The sequence below is a fragment of the Elgaria multicarinata genome, chromosome 6, assembly GCF_023053635.1.
Source record: "Elgaria multicarinata webbii isolate HBS135686 ecotype San Diego chromosome 6, rElgMul1.1.pri, whole genome shotgun sequence".
Classification (NCBI taxonomy): Eukaryota; Metazoa; Chordata; class Lepidosauria; order Squamata; family Anguidae; genus Elgaria; species Elgaria multicarinata.
This window is the reverse complement of record NC_086176.1, coordinates 117,533,797-117,554,341: the sequence shown is the minus strand read 5'-3', so window position 1 is coordinate 117,554,341 and position 20,545 is coordinate 117,533,797. Positions and strand designations below refer to the sequence as shown.

General features: G+C 45.1%; 1 protein-coding gene across 2 annotated transcripts in view; it reads left to right on the top strand.

Moving 5' to 3' along the window:
* KIAA1328 (KIAA1328 ortholog) overlaps nt 1–20,545 on the top strand; it is a 266,686-nt gene that overhangs the window by 22,573 nt on the left and 223,568 nt on the right. For both annotated transcript variants that reach the window (XM_063128321.1, XM_063128320.1), the window contains exons 4-5: nt 977–1,071; nt 13,366–13,481. In XM_063128321.1, the coding sequence (XP_062984391.1) occupies nt 977–1,071; nt 13,366–13,481 (211 nt within the window). The remainder of the gene's footprint in view (nt 1–976; nt 1,072–13,365; nt 13,482–20,545) is intronic.

The following is a 20,545-nucleotide window of genomic DNA, read 5'->3' as shown; positions in this document are numbered from 1 at the left end:
ACTACCATAGAGATAACTTTTTTTTTCAAAAGTAGGGGGTCCATGGCTTGGCATTTGAAAAACAAGGGGTCCACAGTACTTAGCTAATTGGGAACCACTGTTCTATGTGATTTTAAGGCAGCTTTGAAGACTAGGCTCCTACACTGTACTCCTTTCGTCGCCAGCTGAAGACCTTTTTATTCACTCAGTATTTTAACACTTAATTTTAACTCAAATTTAAATTATACTGTTTTAACTCTGTATTTTAACCTTATATCAATTGTGCTGCATGGTTTTATCCTGGTTGTGCTTTTTATATTGTATTTTGTATTTGTATTTTTAACTTGTTGGTTGTTTTATGATGTTTTTAATTTTTGTGAACCGCCCAGAGAGCTTCGGCTATTGGGCGGTAAATAGCCTTTTCCGGCAGGCCTACACAGACAATGTAAAATCAAGAGTTTTTTAAGATGTGTTAATTCCTGTACTAATGTTGTTCCCCGCCTCGATCCAAAGGGAGAGGCGGGTAAGAAATAATAATAATAATAATTATTATTTATTATTTGATAAATTTGAATGTGGACCTTTTGTATGGCTCTCGAAATAGCCAGTGCCTGGGCCAGAGAGATTTCTTACACCCAAGACAAATATGCTGCCCACGAGCTAATAAATTAATAAAGATTAAAACTGGACAAGTTTGCTGCACTCCCCCCCCCCCCCCGACATGCTTCCAAGGAGGCCCCTGACATGTTGTAGCTCTTCACACTTCTCCCTCCAAATGGCGCTTATCTTTAGAAGCACAAGTTGATGGTGAATCTTGCAGCGCACCATTTGGGAAATTATCCCACTGGTTGATTTGAAAGACGTGCATTTTCTCCTGTTCTTAATTCACCTGGGGCTGAATATGCAGCCTCTGGTGCTTGAAATACTTTTATTGTAGATTCAGAACACTTGTTCCATGTTAATGATTGCTTTTTAAAACGCTGATTTTAATTTTCAGGTCTCTGACAAAGGAGGAATGAAGAGTGCTTCTCTAAAGGATTTATGTCCTGAAGACAAGAGGCGCATAGCAAACTTAATTAAGGAGCTTGCAAGGTGAGGATAAACTCTGTCTGATAATGCACCAGGTTTAGGTTGAGGCGCTCCCTCCAATTACTCCTATGAAATTTAAGCATTCACGTTTATTAAGAGTGTATTACCACTTCTGTTGTGGCACAGGTATTATCAAGTAGGGCGCAGAGTAGATATCTGTCTGTCTGTCTGTCTGTCTGTCTGTCTGTCTCTCTCTGTAGCCAGCTTCAGACGGTCATAGGGGAAACAAGGTGCTTGCCAGTTGAGCGAAGGGGAATACTCTTATGTGCCCACATCACAGGTTGCCGTGTCGTCTGAACTTGGCCCGCAGCAGGATTGGGATGACGTTTCACCCTACTGCAAGCCGTGTGGTCGAGGTGGGGTGAAAAGTCAGCACGGCTGTACGGCGCGTTGTGTTCAGATGACATGGCAACCCGTGATGCGGCGTGGGTAAGGGCAATTCCAATCATGGCGGTCGGCATGCATCGGGGAAGCAACTGACGCCATATTGTTTCCCCAGCGGATCGTCCAAGCACAGCCTCTCTCTTTCTCTCTCTCTCTCTCTCTCTGTCCCCCTCTCTCTCCCCCCGCTCCCCCCAACAAGAGTCTGCCACTTCTTAACAAAGCTCTGTCTATGGTTTCCTGTGAAACCTGTCCACGTGTGTTACATCTGGCTGAGTAAATGTGCTGGTAACCAAGTAACTGTGCTGAGTAATTGAGGCAGGAACAAAGTGATCCTGCACCGGAATATCGTCTTTTCGACTGTGGCCGTAGTATTGTTTTATTGCTGAGTTTAGGTGGCTGTGGCTTGCGCGGTGTGATGAATGCTGCAGCTGTCTAGCGCAGACTTTTCTCAGTGCAGAGACTGGTCTAGGGGTGGATAACACACGTCTGTGGGTTAGATGTGCACCCCCTCCACCCGCGTCTGGCGTGGACTGTGGAGTCGACAAAGAACCTGATGGCAAACTGCAGCAGAGATTGAAAAAGGGATAAATTTAGCTTGTGTTCAGAGGCACACCGGTGACAGTGGGAGGAGCGTAGCACCCAGGGATGGTGGTGCTGGGTGAAAATGGCCCCTGAACCTCCAGTTGTCCACCTTTGGTCTAGACCATCTAGGCTTTCAGGAACAAAATGAACAAATTTCTAGCCTTAATGGCTACGGCAAAATGTGTATGACGGAAGTCTAGCACCAATGACCACCGCACACCCTTTTCCAGCTCCTGGCTGCACCTCATCCAATGCCACCATCTGTCTCACTGATGCTCCATTCATTCTTTTTTCAGTCTAGGCTCAAAGCTTCAGTCTTTTCCGTGAAATCGTGGAACGGGAGCCTGTTAGGAATAGCATACATGGTTATGCAAATTCGCCTGCTTCTTTAGCTTTAACGTAGAGTTTGGGTGTTTTTGTGATTGCTGCATTTTGAGTGGAGCAAAGAAATTTCCCTTCCCTTTGGTTTTATAGTCAGGGATACAGGAGGAGTTTCCTTGGCGCCATTCTTGCTGTAGTCCTTTCATTTCCTGTTGGGTTTCTATGGGGTTCATTTCCTTCCCATTTTTTAGCTGTCTCAAAAGGAGATATTTTAAATGTTTTCATATCGGTGTGTGACCGCTTCTTTTTTTCCTTTCTGTTGTATTTCTTGAAAAGTTCACTGTTTTCCTCTTGATGTGAGATTGGAAAGGTTTTGAAGGGTGGCTGTCTGTGTGCTCTGCAGTACAGATTGTGGGCAGAATATCATATTTGCATGCTGAGGATAAACAGGGTAAATGTACGGAAGATGATATTACTTCATTTTTTACAAACTCTACCTTTTTGGGCAAGCCCTTAAAAGGTAGCTTTTGTTGTTTATTCGTTCAGTTGTTTCCGACTCTACAAAGCAACAGAGTGTAATATATTGACATGTCCATCATAATTAAACATCATGGGAATCGAACCATTCCAGAGGTGGAAGGGACCAACGGCAGGTTGGGGCCCAAAACGTAAGTCACAATGAATTCGATTGAATTTTAAAAGCCACAGCCCAATCGTATGCGTGTCTACTTAGAAGTAAGTCACCCACCATTCATAGAATCATAGAATGGTAGAGTTGGAAGGGACCTGTATAAGGCCATCTAGTCCAACCCCCTGCTCAATGCAGGAATCCACCCTAAAGCATCCCTGACAGATGGCTGCCCAGCTGCCTCTTGAAGGCCTCTAGCGTGAGAGAGCCCACAACCTCCCTAGGGCACTGATTCCATTGTCATACTGCTCTAACAGTCAGGAAATTTTTCCTAATGTTCAGCCGGAATCTGGCTTCCTTTAACTTGAGCCCATTATTCCGTGTCCTGCACTCTGGGAGGATCGAGAAGAGATCCTGGCCTTCCTCTGTGTGGTTGCATTCAGATTGCATTAGAAGTGTGAATATCACTCCCAGACCCAAACCCCAAATTAAACTCGGTGACGCTTTCAAAGAGACTCAGCTCTGGAAAGCATCAAAAACGCCCACAGATTTTTGAGGAACAGTGACGTGGGGACCAAAAGGGTCCAGAAGGGAGAAGCCAGGATGTGCATGAAAAGGGCGGCCCCCCGTTCTCCTTTTGGCAAGCAAGGGATGTAAAGGCCACGGAGCATAGCAGCAGAAAGGGGCCCTTGCCAGGAGGGAGATCTTCTTGGGCTTGCTTGGGGAGCCTCATGCGTTAGGTGAGGCCCACGAGCCAGAGATTCGCTATCCCTGTTTTACATCTTGGATGCTCCAGATTTTCCCCTTCAAGGGCAGCTTGTATATTCCTACAAGGTGCCCTTGGAAACAAAGCCCTATGAAGAGAGACTGAAAGAACTGGGCATGTTTAGCCTGGAGAAGAGAAGATTGAGGGGAGACATGATAGCACTCTTCAAATACTTGAAAGGTTGTCACACAGAGGAGGGCCAGGATCTCTTCTCGATCCTCCCAGAGTGCAGGACACGGAATAACGGGCTCAAGTTAAAGGAAGCCAGATTCCGGCTGGACATCAGGAAAAACGTCCTGACTGTTAGAGCAGTACGACAATGGAACCAGTTACCTAGGGAGGTTGTGGGCTCTCCCACACTAGAGGCCTTCAAGAGGCAGCTGGACAACCCTCTGTCAGGGATGCTGTAGGGTGGATTCCTGCATTGAGCAGGGGGTTGGACTCAATGGCTTTTTAGGGCCCTTCCAACTCTACTATTCTATGATTCTATGATTCTACCTGACATTTCTTGGAAGGGAAAAAAATACGAAGTTGCAGCAACATTAAATTTAAGAAGTAAAATCAGCGTAACGCTCTCTTATACTTCGTCCTCCTTTTATTTTTAAACCTAATCATATTTTAATGGATATAATTAAAAAGGCCTCTTCAGTGTAATAGGGGAGTTAAGCTTTAGTTTTTCTCACCTCATTCACTCTTTTAAGACTTGCCATAATTTTCTTCTCCATTTAGAAATGGTGGAAGGACTCCCCCCCACCCCCAAAATCTTTAAACCAGCGCTGGCATTTTCCTTCGTAATTCCTACTAGCAAAACAGGAGACAGACAATTTGGTCCTGACTGAACCTCATTTATTTATTTATCAAATGTGTGCCTGGCTTTTCTATTAAATGTGGTCAAAGCAGCTAACAAAATATAGATAAAATAGCCAGGTTATAATTAAAACATAAATGCATCAAATAAAAATGCACGAACACGAAAGAAAAATCACTGCACCCATCAGACTAAACCTGCCCCAGCAGCAAATCAGCTTACTTGGCGAAAGCCTGTCTGAATAAAAGTGTGTTTGGTTTTCTGGTGGAAGGACAATAGACAGGCAGCTAACGTGGTCTCCCTGAGAACTGCAGCCAAGAAGGCCCTCTCGTGTTTCCACCAAATGTGCCTCTTACAGTGGCGGGATAGAGACAAGGGCCTCTCCTAAGGATCTTAAAGTTCGGGAACGCCTGACAAAACGCCTCGCCCGACATGAACCTACCTGTACACTACATTCAACATCTAATGTCCTCCTCCGAGTGCCTAATCTGAGGGAGGCTCAGAGGATGGCAACAAGGAAGAGGGCCTTTTCAGTGGTGGCCCCCCAACTCTGGAACGATCTCCATGATGGGGCTCGCCTGGCGCCAACGTTATCTTTTCGGTGCCAGGTCAAGACGTTTCTCTTCTCCCAGGTATTCGACAGAATATGCTGAGTTTTTTAAATGACCCCTGGATAGTTGGTGTGTAGTCTGTTTTTATGCTATTTATTTATTTATTTATTGCATTTCTATACCGCCCAATAGCTGAAGCTCTCTGGGCGGTTTATAAAAATTAAAACCATTCAAAGTATAAAACAACAGTATAAAACCATGATATAAAATACAATATAAAAGCACAACCAGGATAAAATCAGCAGCAGTGCAGAAATACAAATTTAAAATAGCAAAGTTAAAATTAATTTATAGACTGTTTAAATGCTGAGAGAATAAAAAGGTCTTCACCTGGCGTCTAAAAGCATATAATGTAGGTGCCAAGCGAACCTCCTTAGGGAGCTCATTCCACAGCCAGGGTGCCACAGCAGAGAAGGCCCTGCTCCTGGTAGCCACCTGCCTCACTTCCTTTGGCAGGGGCTCAATTTTGTGTATTGGTTTTTAAATGTTCAGTGTAAATTGCACAGAGAGCTTCAGCTATGGGGAAGTATATAAATGTAAATAATAATAATAATATAATAACAATAATTTAATAATGGGTGAATGTGGTCTTTCAAATAGCCTTATTCCAAGTGGTCTAGGGCTTTATAGGTCACAACCAGCACTTTGAGTTGTGCCCAGGAACGGACGTGTAGGCAGTAATGCTGTTTTAACAAGGGAGCCACATGGTTCCTTCAGCAGTTTGGACAGCTCAAGTTCCTGAACAGTTTTCAAAGACATCCCATGCTGAGCAGGTTACCGTAGTCTAAACAGGATGGACCTAGGGCACGTGGCACCAAGGTCAGATCTGACATCTCCAGGAATGGGCCAGTTTGAGCCCTGGCCTCACCTGTTCAAGCGCACTCCTGGCCACCCCTGAAAACTGGGCAAGCTCATCCACGCATTGTAGATTGGACTGTCATGCTCAGATTTGTTACGGTAAGGCTAGGAAAAGCACTGGTTATTTTACACCTTGGTGGTTCACAAGTTATACTTTCCAGATCCGTACAGACAGCCAAATAACTCTCGTCGACTGTCAGCAGCGGTATTTAAGGCGATAACATAGCCCTTGCTTGCTCGATCAAATCAAATGTCTTGTCTTGTTCTGAACGGTCTTCCACAGTGGCCAGCCGGATGACCCAGACAAACTCCCAAGCCTGTCACGATGTTATTAGTGTGGGCACACATTGGACGTAGTTATTACCGGTGGTATACAACAGATGGCAACACCATCGGAGGAGAGGAGTTAACTTCTCCGTGGGTATGCCTTCTTTCTTTTTTTATTTTCGCAAACTGCGGGTTTCTGCATTATTACTGGGTGCAAAGAAATGGTGTATCAACCTCCCCCCCCTTCCTGCTTTCCTCTTGAGTTTTGTCTCATCTTCTTTCCTTAAAGCCTCTCACTCTCAAGTGAAACACTTCGTGGGGTGGATTACATGCCTGTCTCCCCTGTGCCAGGGAAGCTTGGGTTAGTTTTCAAGGCTGTAACTAAATTTAAGGGTGCTTCTCTTAAGATGCCTGCTGCTGGTTCATCCTTTGCCGCTGTTTGGATTCCATCATTGTGGCAGTGTCACATTGGAGACAGTAGAGATGTTGAGGACCAGCCCTGGACCAGCATTCCCTAACCTGGTGGGGCCAACGTGATCAATGGCTTGCTGGGGTTAGAGACAATTGTAGTCTAGTGCTTCTTGAGGGCACCAGGTTGGGGAAGAGTGCCGTAGCCAGGGGTGGGCGACTTGCGTCCCTCCACTTGATTTCATGTGGCCCTTCTGTATGTGGTCAGTTCAGATCTGTGGCCAATGATCAGAAGGAGGAGAAGGAAGGGAGGCAGAGAAAAGTGGTGACCCGCCCACTTTTGCCTTTGACCTTGTGCATTGCTAGATCCCCCCCCCCCCCCGGCTCATTACCCACGAGGGAGTGCAGCAATCAACAGAAAAAAGGATGCCTGCCCCTAGGAGGAACCAATTGTGTGTAGCCTTTTGAACCTGTTCCCTTTCAAACTGAAGTGGTGCAAGTTGAGTGCAGGTATGGTAATGTGGGTGCACATAAGTCTTTAATGATAAATGGGTCACGATCCCTGTACCTGCCACGTGTCGAGGAAGCCAGGAGGAGAGAGTCCCTGCAGAGAAGCGCAAAAGTACACATGCTCTTCCAGTCCGTTGAACTGCTTATATCAGAATAGGGCGGAATAGGTGAACTCTTCACTTTCCCCTAAGCTCTTCAGTTTGACAGCTTTCAAGGTGCTGGTTTTAACCCATAAAGCCTTACATCTCTTGGGACCACAACACCTGATGGAACGCCTCTCCTGACATTTATTTATTTATTACATTTCTATACCGCCCAATAGCCGGAGCTCTACATGAACCTACCTGTACACTGTGCTCAACATCTAAGGTCCTCCTCCGAGTGCCTACTCCGAGGGAAGCTCAGAGGATGGCAACAAGGGAGAGGGCCTTCTCAGTGGTGGCCCCCCAATTATGGAATGATCTCCCCGATGAGGCTCGCCTGGCGCTAACATTGTTATCTTTTCGGTGCCAGGTCAAGACCTTTCTCTTCTCCCAGGCATTTAACAGCATTTAACAAAATATGCTAAGTTTTTTTTTAATGGACCCCAGAACTGTTGTTGTTTAAAATGGATATTGTTTTATACTGCTGGGTTTTTTTTAATGGTTTTAAATTTTGTATACTTTTTTTTTAATGTCCACTGTTTTTAACTTTTGTAAACCACCCAGAGAGCTTCAGCTATAGGGCGGTACATGAATGAATAAATAAATAAATAAATAAATAACAAATGTTGCAAGGCAGAAGCACATCTTTGCTCTCTCTCTCCTGATCCAAGGTCTCAGACTGAGATAGTGCTGCACAGAAATATGCCCAGTGCTCCTGGGGCAATGGAGGTATGCTTCGTGGAAATGTTATCGGTAGTGGTTTTGCATCTGTGTTAAATCCCTGTAGGCAGAAGAGAGAGAGAGAGAGCAGATATGGGACTCTTTGCAGCTTGATTTCCTGTGGGCATTTTGCTTAGCGTCTCGCCTCTTAATCTGCAGTATATAAACGTTACCCAGTCTAGGGCTGAACGCATGGTGTGGAAAAGAGGTGGTATGTGCACCATCCGCTGGCATTTGAAGTGGAGAGAAGTGTGTACAGTTTTGCAAAGAACATGGACCCGGGGTCGTATCCCACGGAGCTGATTGGTAGGAGAATCAAGACAGATAAAAGGAAGTACTTCTTCACACCGCACAGAGTTAAACTATGGAATTCGCTTCCACAAGGTGTAGCGATGGCCACCAATTTGGATGGCTTTAAAAGGGGGTTGGACGAATTCCTGAAAGAGAAGCCTGTCAATGGCTATTAGTCCTTATGGCTATGTGCTACCTCCAGTATGCCTATATGCACCAGTTGCTAGGGAATCATTGAATCATAGAATAGCAGAGTTGGAAGGGGCCTACAAGGCCATCAAGTCCAACCCCCTGCTCAATGCAGGAATCCACCCTAAAGCATCCCTGACAGATGGTTGCCCAGCTGCCTCTTGAAGGCCTCGCGTGTGGGAGATCCCACAGCCTCCCTCGGTAACTGGTGCCAGATGTATGGGAGGGTGCTGTTGCACCACATCCTGCTTGTGGGTCCCAGGTCGGCAGCTGGTTGGCCACTGTGTGAAAAGACTGCAGGACTAGATGGACTTTTGGTCTAATCCAGCATGGCTGTTCTTATGATCCTCTTATGAGCCTGAGGTTCTGGGGTGCGTATTGCAGGCTTATATCTCTGCTACGAAGATCATCGCTGGGACTCACTGGGGCTCCTCTTTTTCTAGTGTCTGAAGGAGCCCTTTGTGGTGATAAACATTCACTAGAGAGATCTCTCTCTCTCTCCACCTCTCTTCCGTCCTACACACAGTGCCTTACTTTGAAGACTAGCTTTTTCTGGCAGGCCTACCCAGATGAATGTGAAAGCAAGAATTTTTAAGATGTTGTACTATTGTTGTTACGCGCCTCGATCCAAAGGGAGAGGTGGGTAAGAAATGATGATGATAATAATAATAATAATAATAGTAATTACTACTACTAATAATATAAGGGCTTTGAACCCTAAGCTTTGCCACCATATCCTCCAAAGCAAAGAAATGCTGCAGGAAAACAACCTGGTCTGTTCCTATTCCTAGGGACAAATAAAATTGCCATGTAAGGTTACTCAAAGGTCCATCTGGTCCAGTTTTCTATCTCCTCTGCTAGTGGCCTGTCAGATGTTGGACTAGAGGGACCCGTGTTCAGATCTAGCAAGGCAATTCTTATGTTCTTTGACTCAGAAATGTATTATACCCTACACCATTAGAGAACTGTAACTATTACCACCAAGGGGTTTGTTCCTATCGGGCTGTGAGAGGTTGGAACGAAATTACTGCAAATCATTTCCTTTTCTCTTTTTAATAAAATCTTTATTGTTAAAATCCCAAGAAATATACCTTTTAAATGATACGCAATTATCATTGCTACATACAAAGAAAGAGAGACGTATCATTGAAAAGTAATAAACACGACACGTTACATTACAAAATTTCATATAGTTTAAAATAATTTAATAAGAGGAGGTACAGTCTATGGATAGACATTATCATGGTATTTGCTAGTCCAGTGGTTTGTAAATCAACTCTATTTCTCAATAGATATTGTGTTCCTTCAGTTCTTCTAGAGTATGTGAGCTTGGTTTCAAAGGCTACTGCCCAAACACAACCATATCAGTCCGAAATAGGAGCGCTTACAGGCTTAGTAGGTCCGCAAATCGTTGTTTTCTATTCATTCCTGTAACGTACCACTCCCTCTGAAGAGTAAGTAGGGACTCATATAGGTTGATCTTGTAAATTTGCTGTAGCCTGCAGAAGTTCCTGTGTGGGGCTACGTTTTATTGCCTGATAGCTATTTTTCTTGCTGTTCCCCCACATAAAGGTTCAAATGGAGAAGGTTCTGGAAATCTGTGACCCGGTTTGCACAATCACCACGGCCCGCTGTGGCAGGTTGCGGTGCATTTTCACCGTTCAAGCTGCGGCGGGGCAGTGGCCGTGGCCCATTGTGTCATCCAAACCTAGCGAGGGCGGGTTGTGGGGTGTGTGGTTAACAAGCCCCACCACAACCCGTGTGTCAGTTCTGGGAAGCTGCTTAAAGGACTCCAGAGGCTGCATCCTGATAAAGAGATGGGGGTGTTTGTTTATTTATTTATTATTTATTTATTTATTTATTACATTTTTATACCGCCCAATAGCCGAAGCTCTCTGGGCAGTTCACAAAAATTAAAACCATAATAAAACAACCAACAGGTTAAAAGCACAAATACAAAATACAGTATCAAAAGCACAACCAGGATAAAAACCACGCAGCAAAATTGATATAAGATTAAAATGCAGAGTTACAACAGTAAAATTTAAATTTAAGTTGAAATTAAGTGTTAAAATGTTTATAAATGGTGGAACATTTCCCAACCCCTCTGGGTGAAACAGCCTTCCCCGATCTGGGCGCTCTCAGTTGTGTTGGACTACAGCTGGCTGGGGGATTGTGGGACTTGTAGTCCAAATCTGCAGGTTGTCAGGTGGGGGAAACCTGGGCTAAAGCTTTCTCCAGCCTCTGTTTTGCTAGCTAGTGCTTTTTCTTAGCAGGAGACCTTTCCTCTTCCTTCTTAAGTCCCTAATTCAGCAATTTCTTCTTGTGGAGGTGGCACACGGTTCGTGAGTGGAAAAGAGTCTCTTCTTTGGTCTCTTCTGCCCTCGTCAGGGCTTTCTGAGCAAGGGGAGAACCCGGCTCCTGTTCCGAGGACTCGCTTTCGAAATGAATCTGTTTAGTTTGCCCACACTTCGCTGACTGTGTGTGCCATTACGCCGGCCTTGGCATTGTGTTTGCAGCCCATGCGATGCTGGCTGGAATGATGGGAATTGCAGTCTTACCCCTCTGTAGGGGAAACTGGTTGGGGGAGGGTGCTATAATGATTGACACGTAGAGCAATATGTTAGCTGATCACAACAGGGACGACTGAGGGTGAGGGGCATAGAGCGGTGTGTGTGTGTGTGTGTGTGTGTGTGTGTGTGTCTGTGTGTGTAGACGCTAAAGTGCAGCAGCTGTAGCAACGCTTTTGTTTAACTTCCAGTGATGTTCTTCCTGACAGACCCAGAAATCATTTTTGGCATTTCTGCCGTGAGACATAAAGCACTAAAGTACACAGTAATCTCCACCAGGTCTTGAATAGGCCTTGACATAAATCTGACATAATCTGACAAAGCATGTGTATCCATTATCTCTGCTGGGTGGTTTTTTTTGGTCACCTGTGAGCAATTGTATCTTGTAAGGCTTATTTTCTTTGCAAAGTCTGCTCATCCTCCTTGCGTTCTTAAGTTGTGTGGTGGGCTGGTGCGGGGACGGGCGTTTTTTTGGGGGGGATCTCCCCCCGCCCCACTCCTGCTGGCTGCACTCTTTGCCCCCGCTGCAATACCGGCAAAACAAACAAAACAAAAATGTGGCGATTTATTGCCAAATTCCAGTGGCAAACGGCTCCTTAGGCGAAAAATCAAAAAAATTAGCTTCTGTTCAAATTCAGCTTTAGTTTGTTGGCGGTGGGAGGCACGTCTGTATGCTAAAGTCTTGGAAGTAGATGATAGCAACAGGAGCTGTCAATTAAAATATATATATATTGGGTGGGACGTGACTCAGTGCGGAGGAGCCAGTAGGGTCTGGTAAAGGCCGACTAAAACAGACAAATGGACGCCCCATCACGTTTGTGTTGCTGGGCTGCATCACTTCAGGCTAAAGGTGGAAGTCGGAATGTTCCTCCTGGTGAAAGGTTCATTTGTGCTTAGAGTGTGTCCTGGAAAAGGCTATTTTAACACTTCTTCCCTGATTGAGTAAGAGTAGGCAATAGAATCATAGAATAGTAGATCTGAAAGGGGCCTATAAGGCCATAGAGTCCAACCCCCCCGCTCACTGCAGGAATCCACCCTAAAGCATCCCTGACAGATTGTTGTCCAGCTGCCTCTTGAAGGCCTCTAGTGTGGGAGAGCCCACAACCTCCCTAGGTAACTGATTCCATTGTCGCACTGCTCTAACAGTCAGGAAGTTTTTCCTTTTGTCCAGCCGGAATCTGACTTCCTTTAACTGGAGCCCGTTATTCCGTGTCCTGCACTCTGGGATGATTGAGAAGAGAACTTGGCCCTCCTCTGTGTGACAACCTTTCAAGTACTTGGAAGAGTGCTGTCATGTCTCCCCTCAGTCTTCTCTTCTCCAGGCTAAACATTTATGGGGTGGGAGACTTTCAGAGTTAGTAATGTTACGTTGCAGTAACGGATGATGTCACTTGAGAGTTTTGCCTGTCGGTTTCAGCTTCTGGATTTGGATCTTGGCAATGTTCAAGTCTCTCTTGGACCATTGGGCTCACTGTTTGGCCTTGGACAAGCTAGTCTCTCTAGCCTTAGTTTCCCTATTGGCGAGACAGCACCAAAATTGTGACCTGCTTCACATGGTGGCGGGTAAGATCGAAAGGAATGAAACATGTATGTGTTCCGAGGAGGGCAACCAGGATGATCAGGGGTCTTGAAACAAAGCCCTATGAAGAGAGACTGAAAGAACTGGGCATGTATAGCCTGGAAAAGAGAAGGTTGAGGGGAGACATGAGAGCACTCTTCAAATATTTCAAAGGTTGTCACACAGGATTGCCAGGATCTCTTCTCGATCCTCCCAGAGTGCAGGACATGGAATAATGGGCTCAAGTTAAAGGACGCCAGATTCCAGCTGGACATCAGGAAAAACTTCCTGACTGTTAGAGCAGTACGACAATGGAATCAGTTGCCTGTTGAGGTTGTGAGCTCTCCCACACCAGAGGCCCTCAAGAGGCAGCTGGACAACCATCTGTCAGGGATGCTTTAGGGTGGATTCCTGCATTGAGCAGGGGGTTGGACTTGATGGCCTTGTAGGCTCCTTCCAACTCTGCGATTCTATGATTCTATGTCAGTTGTTTGCGAGTGACAAGGGGCAGTGTCAATGAATGGTAGGAACAGCAGGATCTGTGTACATCCCCCACGCCATACAGTGAGATTGTAGGAGAAAGGGACTGCCCTAGTGCCTAAGGCTGGCCCTGATCAGAGGTCTCTTTCTCGTGTTTTCCATCATATTTGTCTGATCGTGTGCGCGTTCTTTCATCCTTTCAGGGTGAGTGAAGAAAAAGAGGTGACAGAAGAGCGTCTGAAAGCCGAGCAGGAGTCGTTTGAGAAGAAGATCAGACAACTCGAGGAACAGAATGAACTCATTATCAAAGAAAGGGAAGATATCCTTTTTATTTAAAAGGTGTGTGTATGTTGGTCTCTGTGTGTGTGTGTGTGTGTGTGTGTGAGAGAGAGAGAGAGAGAGAGAAGGAGAGATAAAGCGTAGAGTTTGCTGCACGGAATAAAAAAGCAAACCAGAATGAAATAATTGTCCTAATTTATAGCTGGGCATAAATCTCCATGTGCTGCCAGTCAGAAGCAATCAGAGGTGACTTGCCAGCATGCGCTTCTGGCTCATTTGAGCTTGAAACTGCCACCCAGCTGTTCCCAGGATGTTGCTTTGCTGTGAAATAGATATTTGTCAATTTAAAAACAACAGAACAGAATTTGTGCGTTAGTAAAATATAGACTGCTCCCTCCCACCTTTCTTGCTTAATCCTCTTCCAGTTGTTCCATGGCTAGCTTAAGGTGCCTTGTAGACAGGTACCAGCCCACCTTTTCCTGCAGCACGTACGTAGCTGTCCCCTGAAGGGTCCTCACCTCACCCTGTTGGGTTAATCTTTTGGCTTTGTCACATCCCTCTCCTTTCTGATGTTTGAATTGAGGGGAGGCGCACCAGTCACCAAGAACGTGACCTGTGAGAGCTCCACTGAAACAATTCGGAGGTTCCTTGGACTTTAAGATGTTTGAAATGCCTGCATGACCATTTATTTCAAGCCCCGCACAGCAGTAAGAGGACTTGGGCTCGATGATTTGGAGTAGTAGGTGGGGTGCGGATGCCGAATTCAAAAGGGAATTGATGCGGTCATCCTGCTGGATCAGGCATGTAGCGGTGCTTGAACTGCTGCTGCGGGTTCATGTCTTGACAATGCTAATTGGACCATCTGACTGAATGACCAGTCGCTGAATAAAAACCGAGCTATGGCTAATTGGGCATTAGCCAATGGTGCTGTGTCCTTTCTCTTTCTATAGCCAAATTCTGTGCAAGAGTAGGTCTTGCTGGGGGCGTCGTCGTTCACATAGAAGAAGTGGGATGCTTGAACATGAGGGCAGTGAGCAGAATAGAATCATAGAATAGCAGAGTTGGAAGGGGCCTACAAGGCCATCGAGTCCAACCCCCTGCTCAATGCAGGAATCCACCCTAAAGAATCCCTGACAGATGGTTGTCCAGCTGCCTCTTGAAGGCCTGTAGTGTGGGAGAGCCCACAACCTCCCTAGGTAACTGATTCCATTGTCGCACTGCTCTAACAGTCAGGAAGTTTTTCCTGATGTCCAGCTGGAATCTGGCTTCCTTCAACTTGAGCCCGTTATTCCATGTCCTGCACTCTGGGAGGATCGAGAAGAGATCCTGGCCCTCCACTGTGTGACAACCTTTTAAATATTGGAAGAGTGCTATCATGTCTCCCCTCAATCTTCTCTTCTCCAGGCTAAACATGCCCAGTTCTTTCAGTCTCTCTTCATAGGGCTTTGTTTCCAGACCCCTGATCATCCTGGTTGCCCTCCTCTGAACACGCTCCAGCTTGTCTGCGTCCTTCTTGAATTGTGGAGCCCAGAACTGGACGCAATACTCTAGATGAGGCCTAACCAGGGCCGAATAGAGAGGAACAAGTACCTCACGTGGTTTGGAAGCTATACTTCTATTAATGCAGCCCAAAATAGCATTTGCCTTTCTTGCAGCCATATCGCACTGTTGGCTCATATTCAGCTTGCGATCTACAACAATTCCAAGATCCTTCTCGTTTGTAGTATTGCTGAGCCAAGTATCCCCCATCTTGTAACTGTGCCTTTGGTTTCTATTCCCTAAATGTAGAACTTGGCATTTATCCCTATTAAATTCCATTCTGTTGTTTTCAGCCCAGCACTCCAGCCTACCAAGATCACTTTAAACTGTGTTTCTGTCTTCCAGGGTATTAGCTATCCCACCCAATTTGGTGTCATCTGCAAATTTGATAAGTGTTCCCTGCACCTCCTCGTCCGAATCATTAATAAAAATGTTGAAGAGCACTGGGCCCAGGACTGAGCCCTGCGGCACCCCACTCATTTCGTCTCCCCAGTTTGAGAACATTGGCTTGGATGGCTTTTCTTAGATACCTTCCATGCAACAGTTTCTCTGCTGCTGATCAAGCCCAATAGTGCACAAACCGAAGCCTGGTAGGTGTCTTGCAGAAAGCCAAGAACCTCCTTTGTCTCTCTCCCCTCGCCCGCCCCGGCTGCCATGTTGTAACTCAGCCTGGGAAGCTAGAGGTGCCAACTGCTCAGCCTGTTGTGGAATGTCTTAGCTAAGTGACAGGCAGGGTTGCAGCACCCGCATTCCTAGACTGAGGGATTTAGAAGCTCTGAAATAGCACTCATTGGTGTCAAGTGAACCTGCATTCTGCATATTCAAATGTTAATGATTTTGAGTGCTTGGAATATATGCCCCCTGCTCCATTATGGCTGAGGAAAAAAGTTCAGTGGAAAACACCAGCTTGTTCCCTCCTAAGAAGAGCTATGTTTGATCAGACCAAGGGTCCATCTAGTCTAGCATTCTGTTCACATGGTGGCCAACGAGCTGCCTTTGGGAAACCCACAAGCAGGGCGTAAGTTTAGGGTTGATAACTCAAACTGAAACCATTTTCCTCGGTTCAAAAAAGGGAGGTGTTGTTAGAGTCCGTTTTGAAGCGGGAAAAGGCTAGGGCACATCACCAGCTATCCACTGTAAGATCCCAAAACATGCATTGGGGAAAATGTCTTGGGCATTAGGGCCTGAGCTGTGAGGCTTTTAGAACAGGGCTTGAAACTTTGTGCATACCTGCTGTGTTCAGTGGCTGGTTCTTCCTTTAGTAGTACAATGTTCTAGGCCTTGAGTTTTGCATACGCTTATGGATGAGAGGTGGTATGCACACTCCGGGGGGGATTCTTTCTCCTTCGGTACATTTCTGCATGTGTAACTTCCATTAATGCTAATGATTGCTACTGAGCTATCGAGAAGGCAATATATCCCTTTGGGTTTTTGTTTTTACCTTTATTGGCGAGAGACTATTGGAGCATAAATACTTCTTTCAGGAGAAGTCTGGCAAAGATGGCAGAAGGTTAATACATGCGATTTTACACTACATAAAACTCTATAAAAAGTAGAAACATAAAACAAGGACATAATTTAAAACAATATAATTTTAACTACGCGCACACTTATCCATCATACATGAATGATTCAAAATCCTTCGCTTACCTCTGATCAGTTAATTTCAGATCTCTGGAAGTCTGTTCAGTGGCCAAGGAACTGTATAAATGACTTATCAATCTGGAATACAAATGCCTGGTGTTTTGCAAAGAAGGAGATGAAACTCGGTGTTCTGTTGGGATGTGGGAAGACACTAGTTGAGGATACGTTCAGAACAATTACGGGTTATGTCCATACATGCCAACTCCTGCCGCAGGACGCTTTTATCATGCTCTTACATCTGTGTTAGAAATCTTGGAGGCTATGTAGGCTGGTTTCCCTGATGCAATGCTTGTAAGTCCACATAGGGCATGTCTACATCACAAGAGCATAGGAGGAGAATCGCGGACTTCCCGGCTTCCACGATCCTCCTTGGGTGTCTAGATGGCTGCCATTTTTTTTTAAAAAACCCAGAGGAGCGCACTTATCATAGAATCATAGAATACCAGAGTTGGAAGAGTCCTACAAGGCCATCGAGTCCACCCCCCTGCTCAATGCAGGAATCCACCCTAAAGCATCCCTGACAGAGGGTTGTCCAGCTGCCTCTTGAAGACCTCTAGTGTGGGAGAGCCCACCACCTCCCTAGGTAACTGACTCCATTGTCATACTGCTCTAACAGTCAGGAAGTTTTCCCTGATGTCCAGCTGGAATCTGGCTTCCTTTAACTTGAGCCCGTTATTCCGTGTCCTGCACTCTGGGAGGATTGAGAAGAGATCCTGGCCCTCTAAATGTTGAAGGGAAAGTAAAGAGGTACTTCGGAGGCTGGGTTCTGATGGGGAGAATAACATCTTCCATGTTTTCATTGACGTCAGCGAAAGTCGCAGCAGGTCAGCATAGATGATGAAGGCTAAACGAAGCAGATCCAGTTTTAATCAAGATAGCAAACAATGGTTAGGGAACTCCCGGCTCTCAGTGGGTGTACTGTGTTTCTGTCGTTTTAGCCTTAATCGGAGCTTGTTTGAACCAGTCTTGTTCCTTGCCTTCAGCTAATGGAAAAAATCAACAGCATTGAGAATATAAAATATGAAAACATACGCCTACTCCTTTAGGGAAGGTTTGAAATGCCTGTGGGTGCTCTTCATTGGTGCATAAGAGTTTTGTGCCTTAGCTATTGGTGTTCTGTGTGTTTTTGGTAAACCAGCCTCTACCAGGAGAGTAGATAGATTTCACAACGGTCATGTAAATTGGTTTTGTGTGTTATGCATTATGACCATCGCAGCAACCTCCGTTATGCTAGCTATTTATTTAGTTTTAGAAATGCATTGCCTTTGTATCTAAGACTCTCAAACTGATGCATGCTCACTTAAAACCAAAGATACAGTAGTACAAAATGTAAAGCAAACATCTGAACTGAAGAGAATAAACAGCAGCAATATTTGAACAAGGGTCAATTAATAAACGAATAGTTTTGGCACTCTTAATTACCCTCCCCAGAACCCACCATATTAAAAGACTGGAATTGCTTGCTGAGGGCGATGCGCTGAAAGTGGACATTGCCTTGGTTTTGTCAGTTCTTCATTTGATCGTCTTGTAATGGCCTAAGGCAGAGATGGGAGGCATACAAGCTACATGCAATTCCTGTGCAGTTAGGCTGATCTGTACCTAAAGCATCTCTGATACCCAGAGTTCTTTTGTTCAGTCTGTAGAATTTGTTGGACTCTTGAGAATCTCAGCTTTTGCTCAAAGAAAAATTGATCTCTCCTGCATGCAGAAATAAGTGTGAATATGTCTTTGCAAAAAAATTCCAGTTGGTTCTCTGGTGCTGGAAAAGTTAGCTTCCATTGGCCTAAGGCAACCGTTGGCATGTAGCGCTTGACCTAACCAGACATTAATATTCTGAAATTGCACATCTAACCTTTTCATTTCTCAGGGCGCAATCCCTGTCTGGGGCATGCTCAGAGTTGTAGGGCATTTTTCTGTCTCAGCATGCATAGGATTGCACCTTTAGTTGGCTAAACAATGGTTGAGGTTTAGCATCCTGTTACAGTAACTGCCGGTACTTAATAGGAGAATATCTCTAGTATATCTCTACCAATACAGACATAGAATCATAGAATAGCAGAGTTGGAAGGGGCCTACAAGGCCATCAAGTCCAACCCCCTGCTCAAGGCAGGAATCCACCCTAAAGCATCCCTGACAGATGGTTGTCCAGCTGCCTCTTGAATGCCTGTAGTGTGGGAGAGCCCACAACTTCCCTAGGTAACTGATTCCATTGTCATACTCTAACAATCAGGAAGTTTTTCCTGATGTCCAGCTGGAATCTGGCTTCCTTTAACTTGAGCCCGTTATTCCGTGTCCTGCACTCTGGGAGGATCGAGAAGAGATCCTGGCCCTCCTCTGTGTGACAACCTTTTAAGTATTTGAAGAGTGCTATCATGTCTCCCCTCAATCTTCTCTTCTCCAGGCTAAACATGCCCAGTTCTTTCAGTCTCTCTTCAGAGGGCTTTGTTTCCAGACCCATGACCATCCTGGTTGCCCTCCTCTGAACACGCTCCAGCTTGTCTGCGTCCTTCTTGAATTGTGGAGCAATTTTGCCACATGGCTCAGAATCTGGCTCTTCTAGCACATGGAACGCAACGAATTCTGGTAATAATCTTGTATTATTATTGCCAGTAGAGATCGTATTTTAAAGTATGGTTCTAGTTCAGGCACCAGACTGTCTAGGGCCAATTCTAGAGGTGATTATTCTAGGGACAAAAAAGGTAAGTGTCCTTTTTGCCAGATGGCATGGAATATATGTTTCTTTAACATGCAGCCTTGGATTTCTGTTTTTGCTTCTTTTAAATTTGTTTTAACTGTTTTATTCTGTTTTTATTTTCATTTTACCTTGTACACCACTCTGAAATTTTTCAATGGGGAGCGCTATGTAAATATTCTGAACAAATAAATAAATAATATTCCTGTGGGAAAGCAAAAGGTATGTATTATATAGTTCTTCATGGTCTCTGTGCAATCATACACATTCGATTCTCTTCCTGCACAAAGCCTAGATATCACAAATTATTAAAAAAACGTTTGTATTGTTTCAGAATCCATTCATTCTTTCATCTGTCTCCTGGTCCATGTCACGTGGTCTGCTTTTTATCTCGTGGGATGGTGGAAGACAGTGACTTCATTTTTAAAAGGCAGTTAGGTGAAGCCGCAGAAAAAGAGTGAACCCCTGAGCGCCCCAGTCTTTGAAAATGGTGCCCCTAGTAAACATTTGGGCTTGCTACTAGTCAAGGTTTGTAAGCAGCCATTATGGCCTAATGGATAAAAGCTCAGCTTATTAAAAAGTCTCCGAATATTTATATGCCCGACCGTAATGGCAGCATCAGTTTAATAATATATATATATTTAGGAACTTGTTAAATGTAGAAGACACAGTCAAGGGCTATTGGGTAAATAACACATGACTTGAAAATTTTATGAACTCCTAAACTAACATCAAGGAAGACCGGCAATAAAATAATGCTAAGTGTTTAAATTTATCAAAGCTCAGAAATGCTTTTGAAGAGACTTTTGGTCTTAATTCACTTGGCTTAGCTGGTCCCTTGAAAAATTGGGCGCTTTTGAGAACAAAGGCAGATTGGGTTGCTTATGGTTGCAGAAGCTGGGATTAACAGGGCACCCTTAAAGAATGACACTTTGCCCGTAATACTGGCTCTGTGGGATTAAACCTCAAAGCATTGTCAGCAAAGAAGTGCGTGGCAATCCCGAACGGGTGGCATTGTAATGCAACACAACACCCTGCAAACGTTCATGTTCAGGCAGAAGGCTCTGGCCTCTATTAGCTCCGTAGTCCTGGCCGTGAGGATTGTCCAGATCCACGTTTGAGGCACAGGCACAGCTTTGCTTGCCTTACTGCTGCCGCCTCCGAGAGGTTTTAATTGTTTCCTGACCTGCAGACACTTCTGGCATGGCGGATTGTCTTTGTTTGTGGCA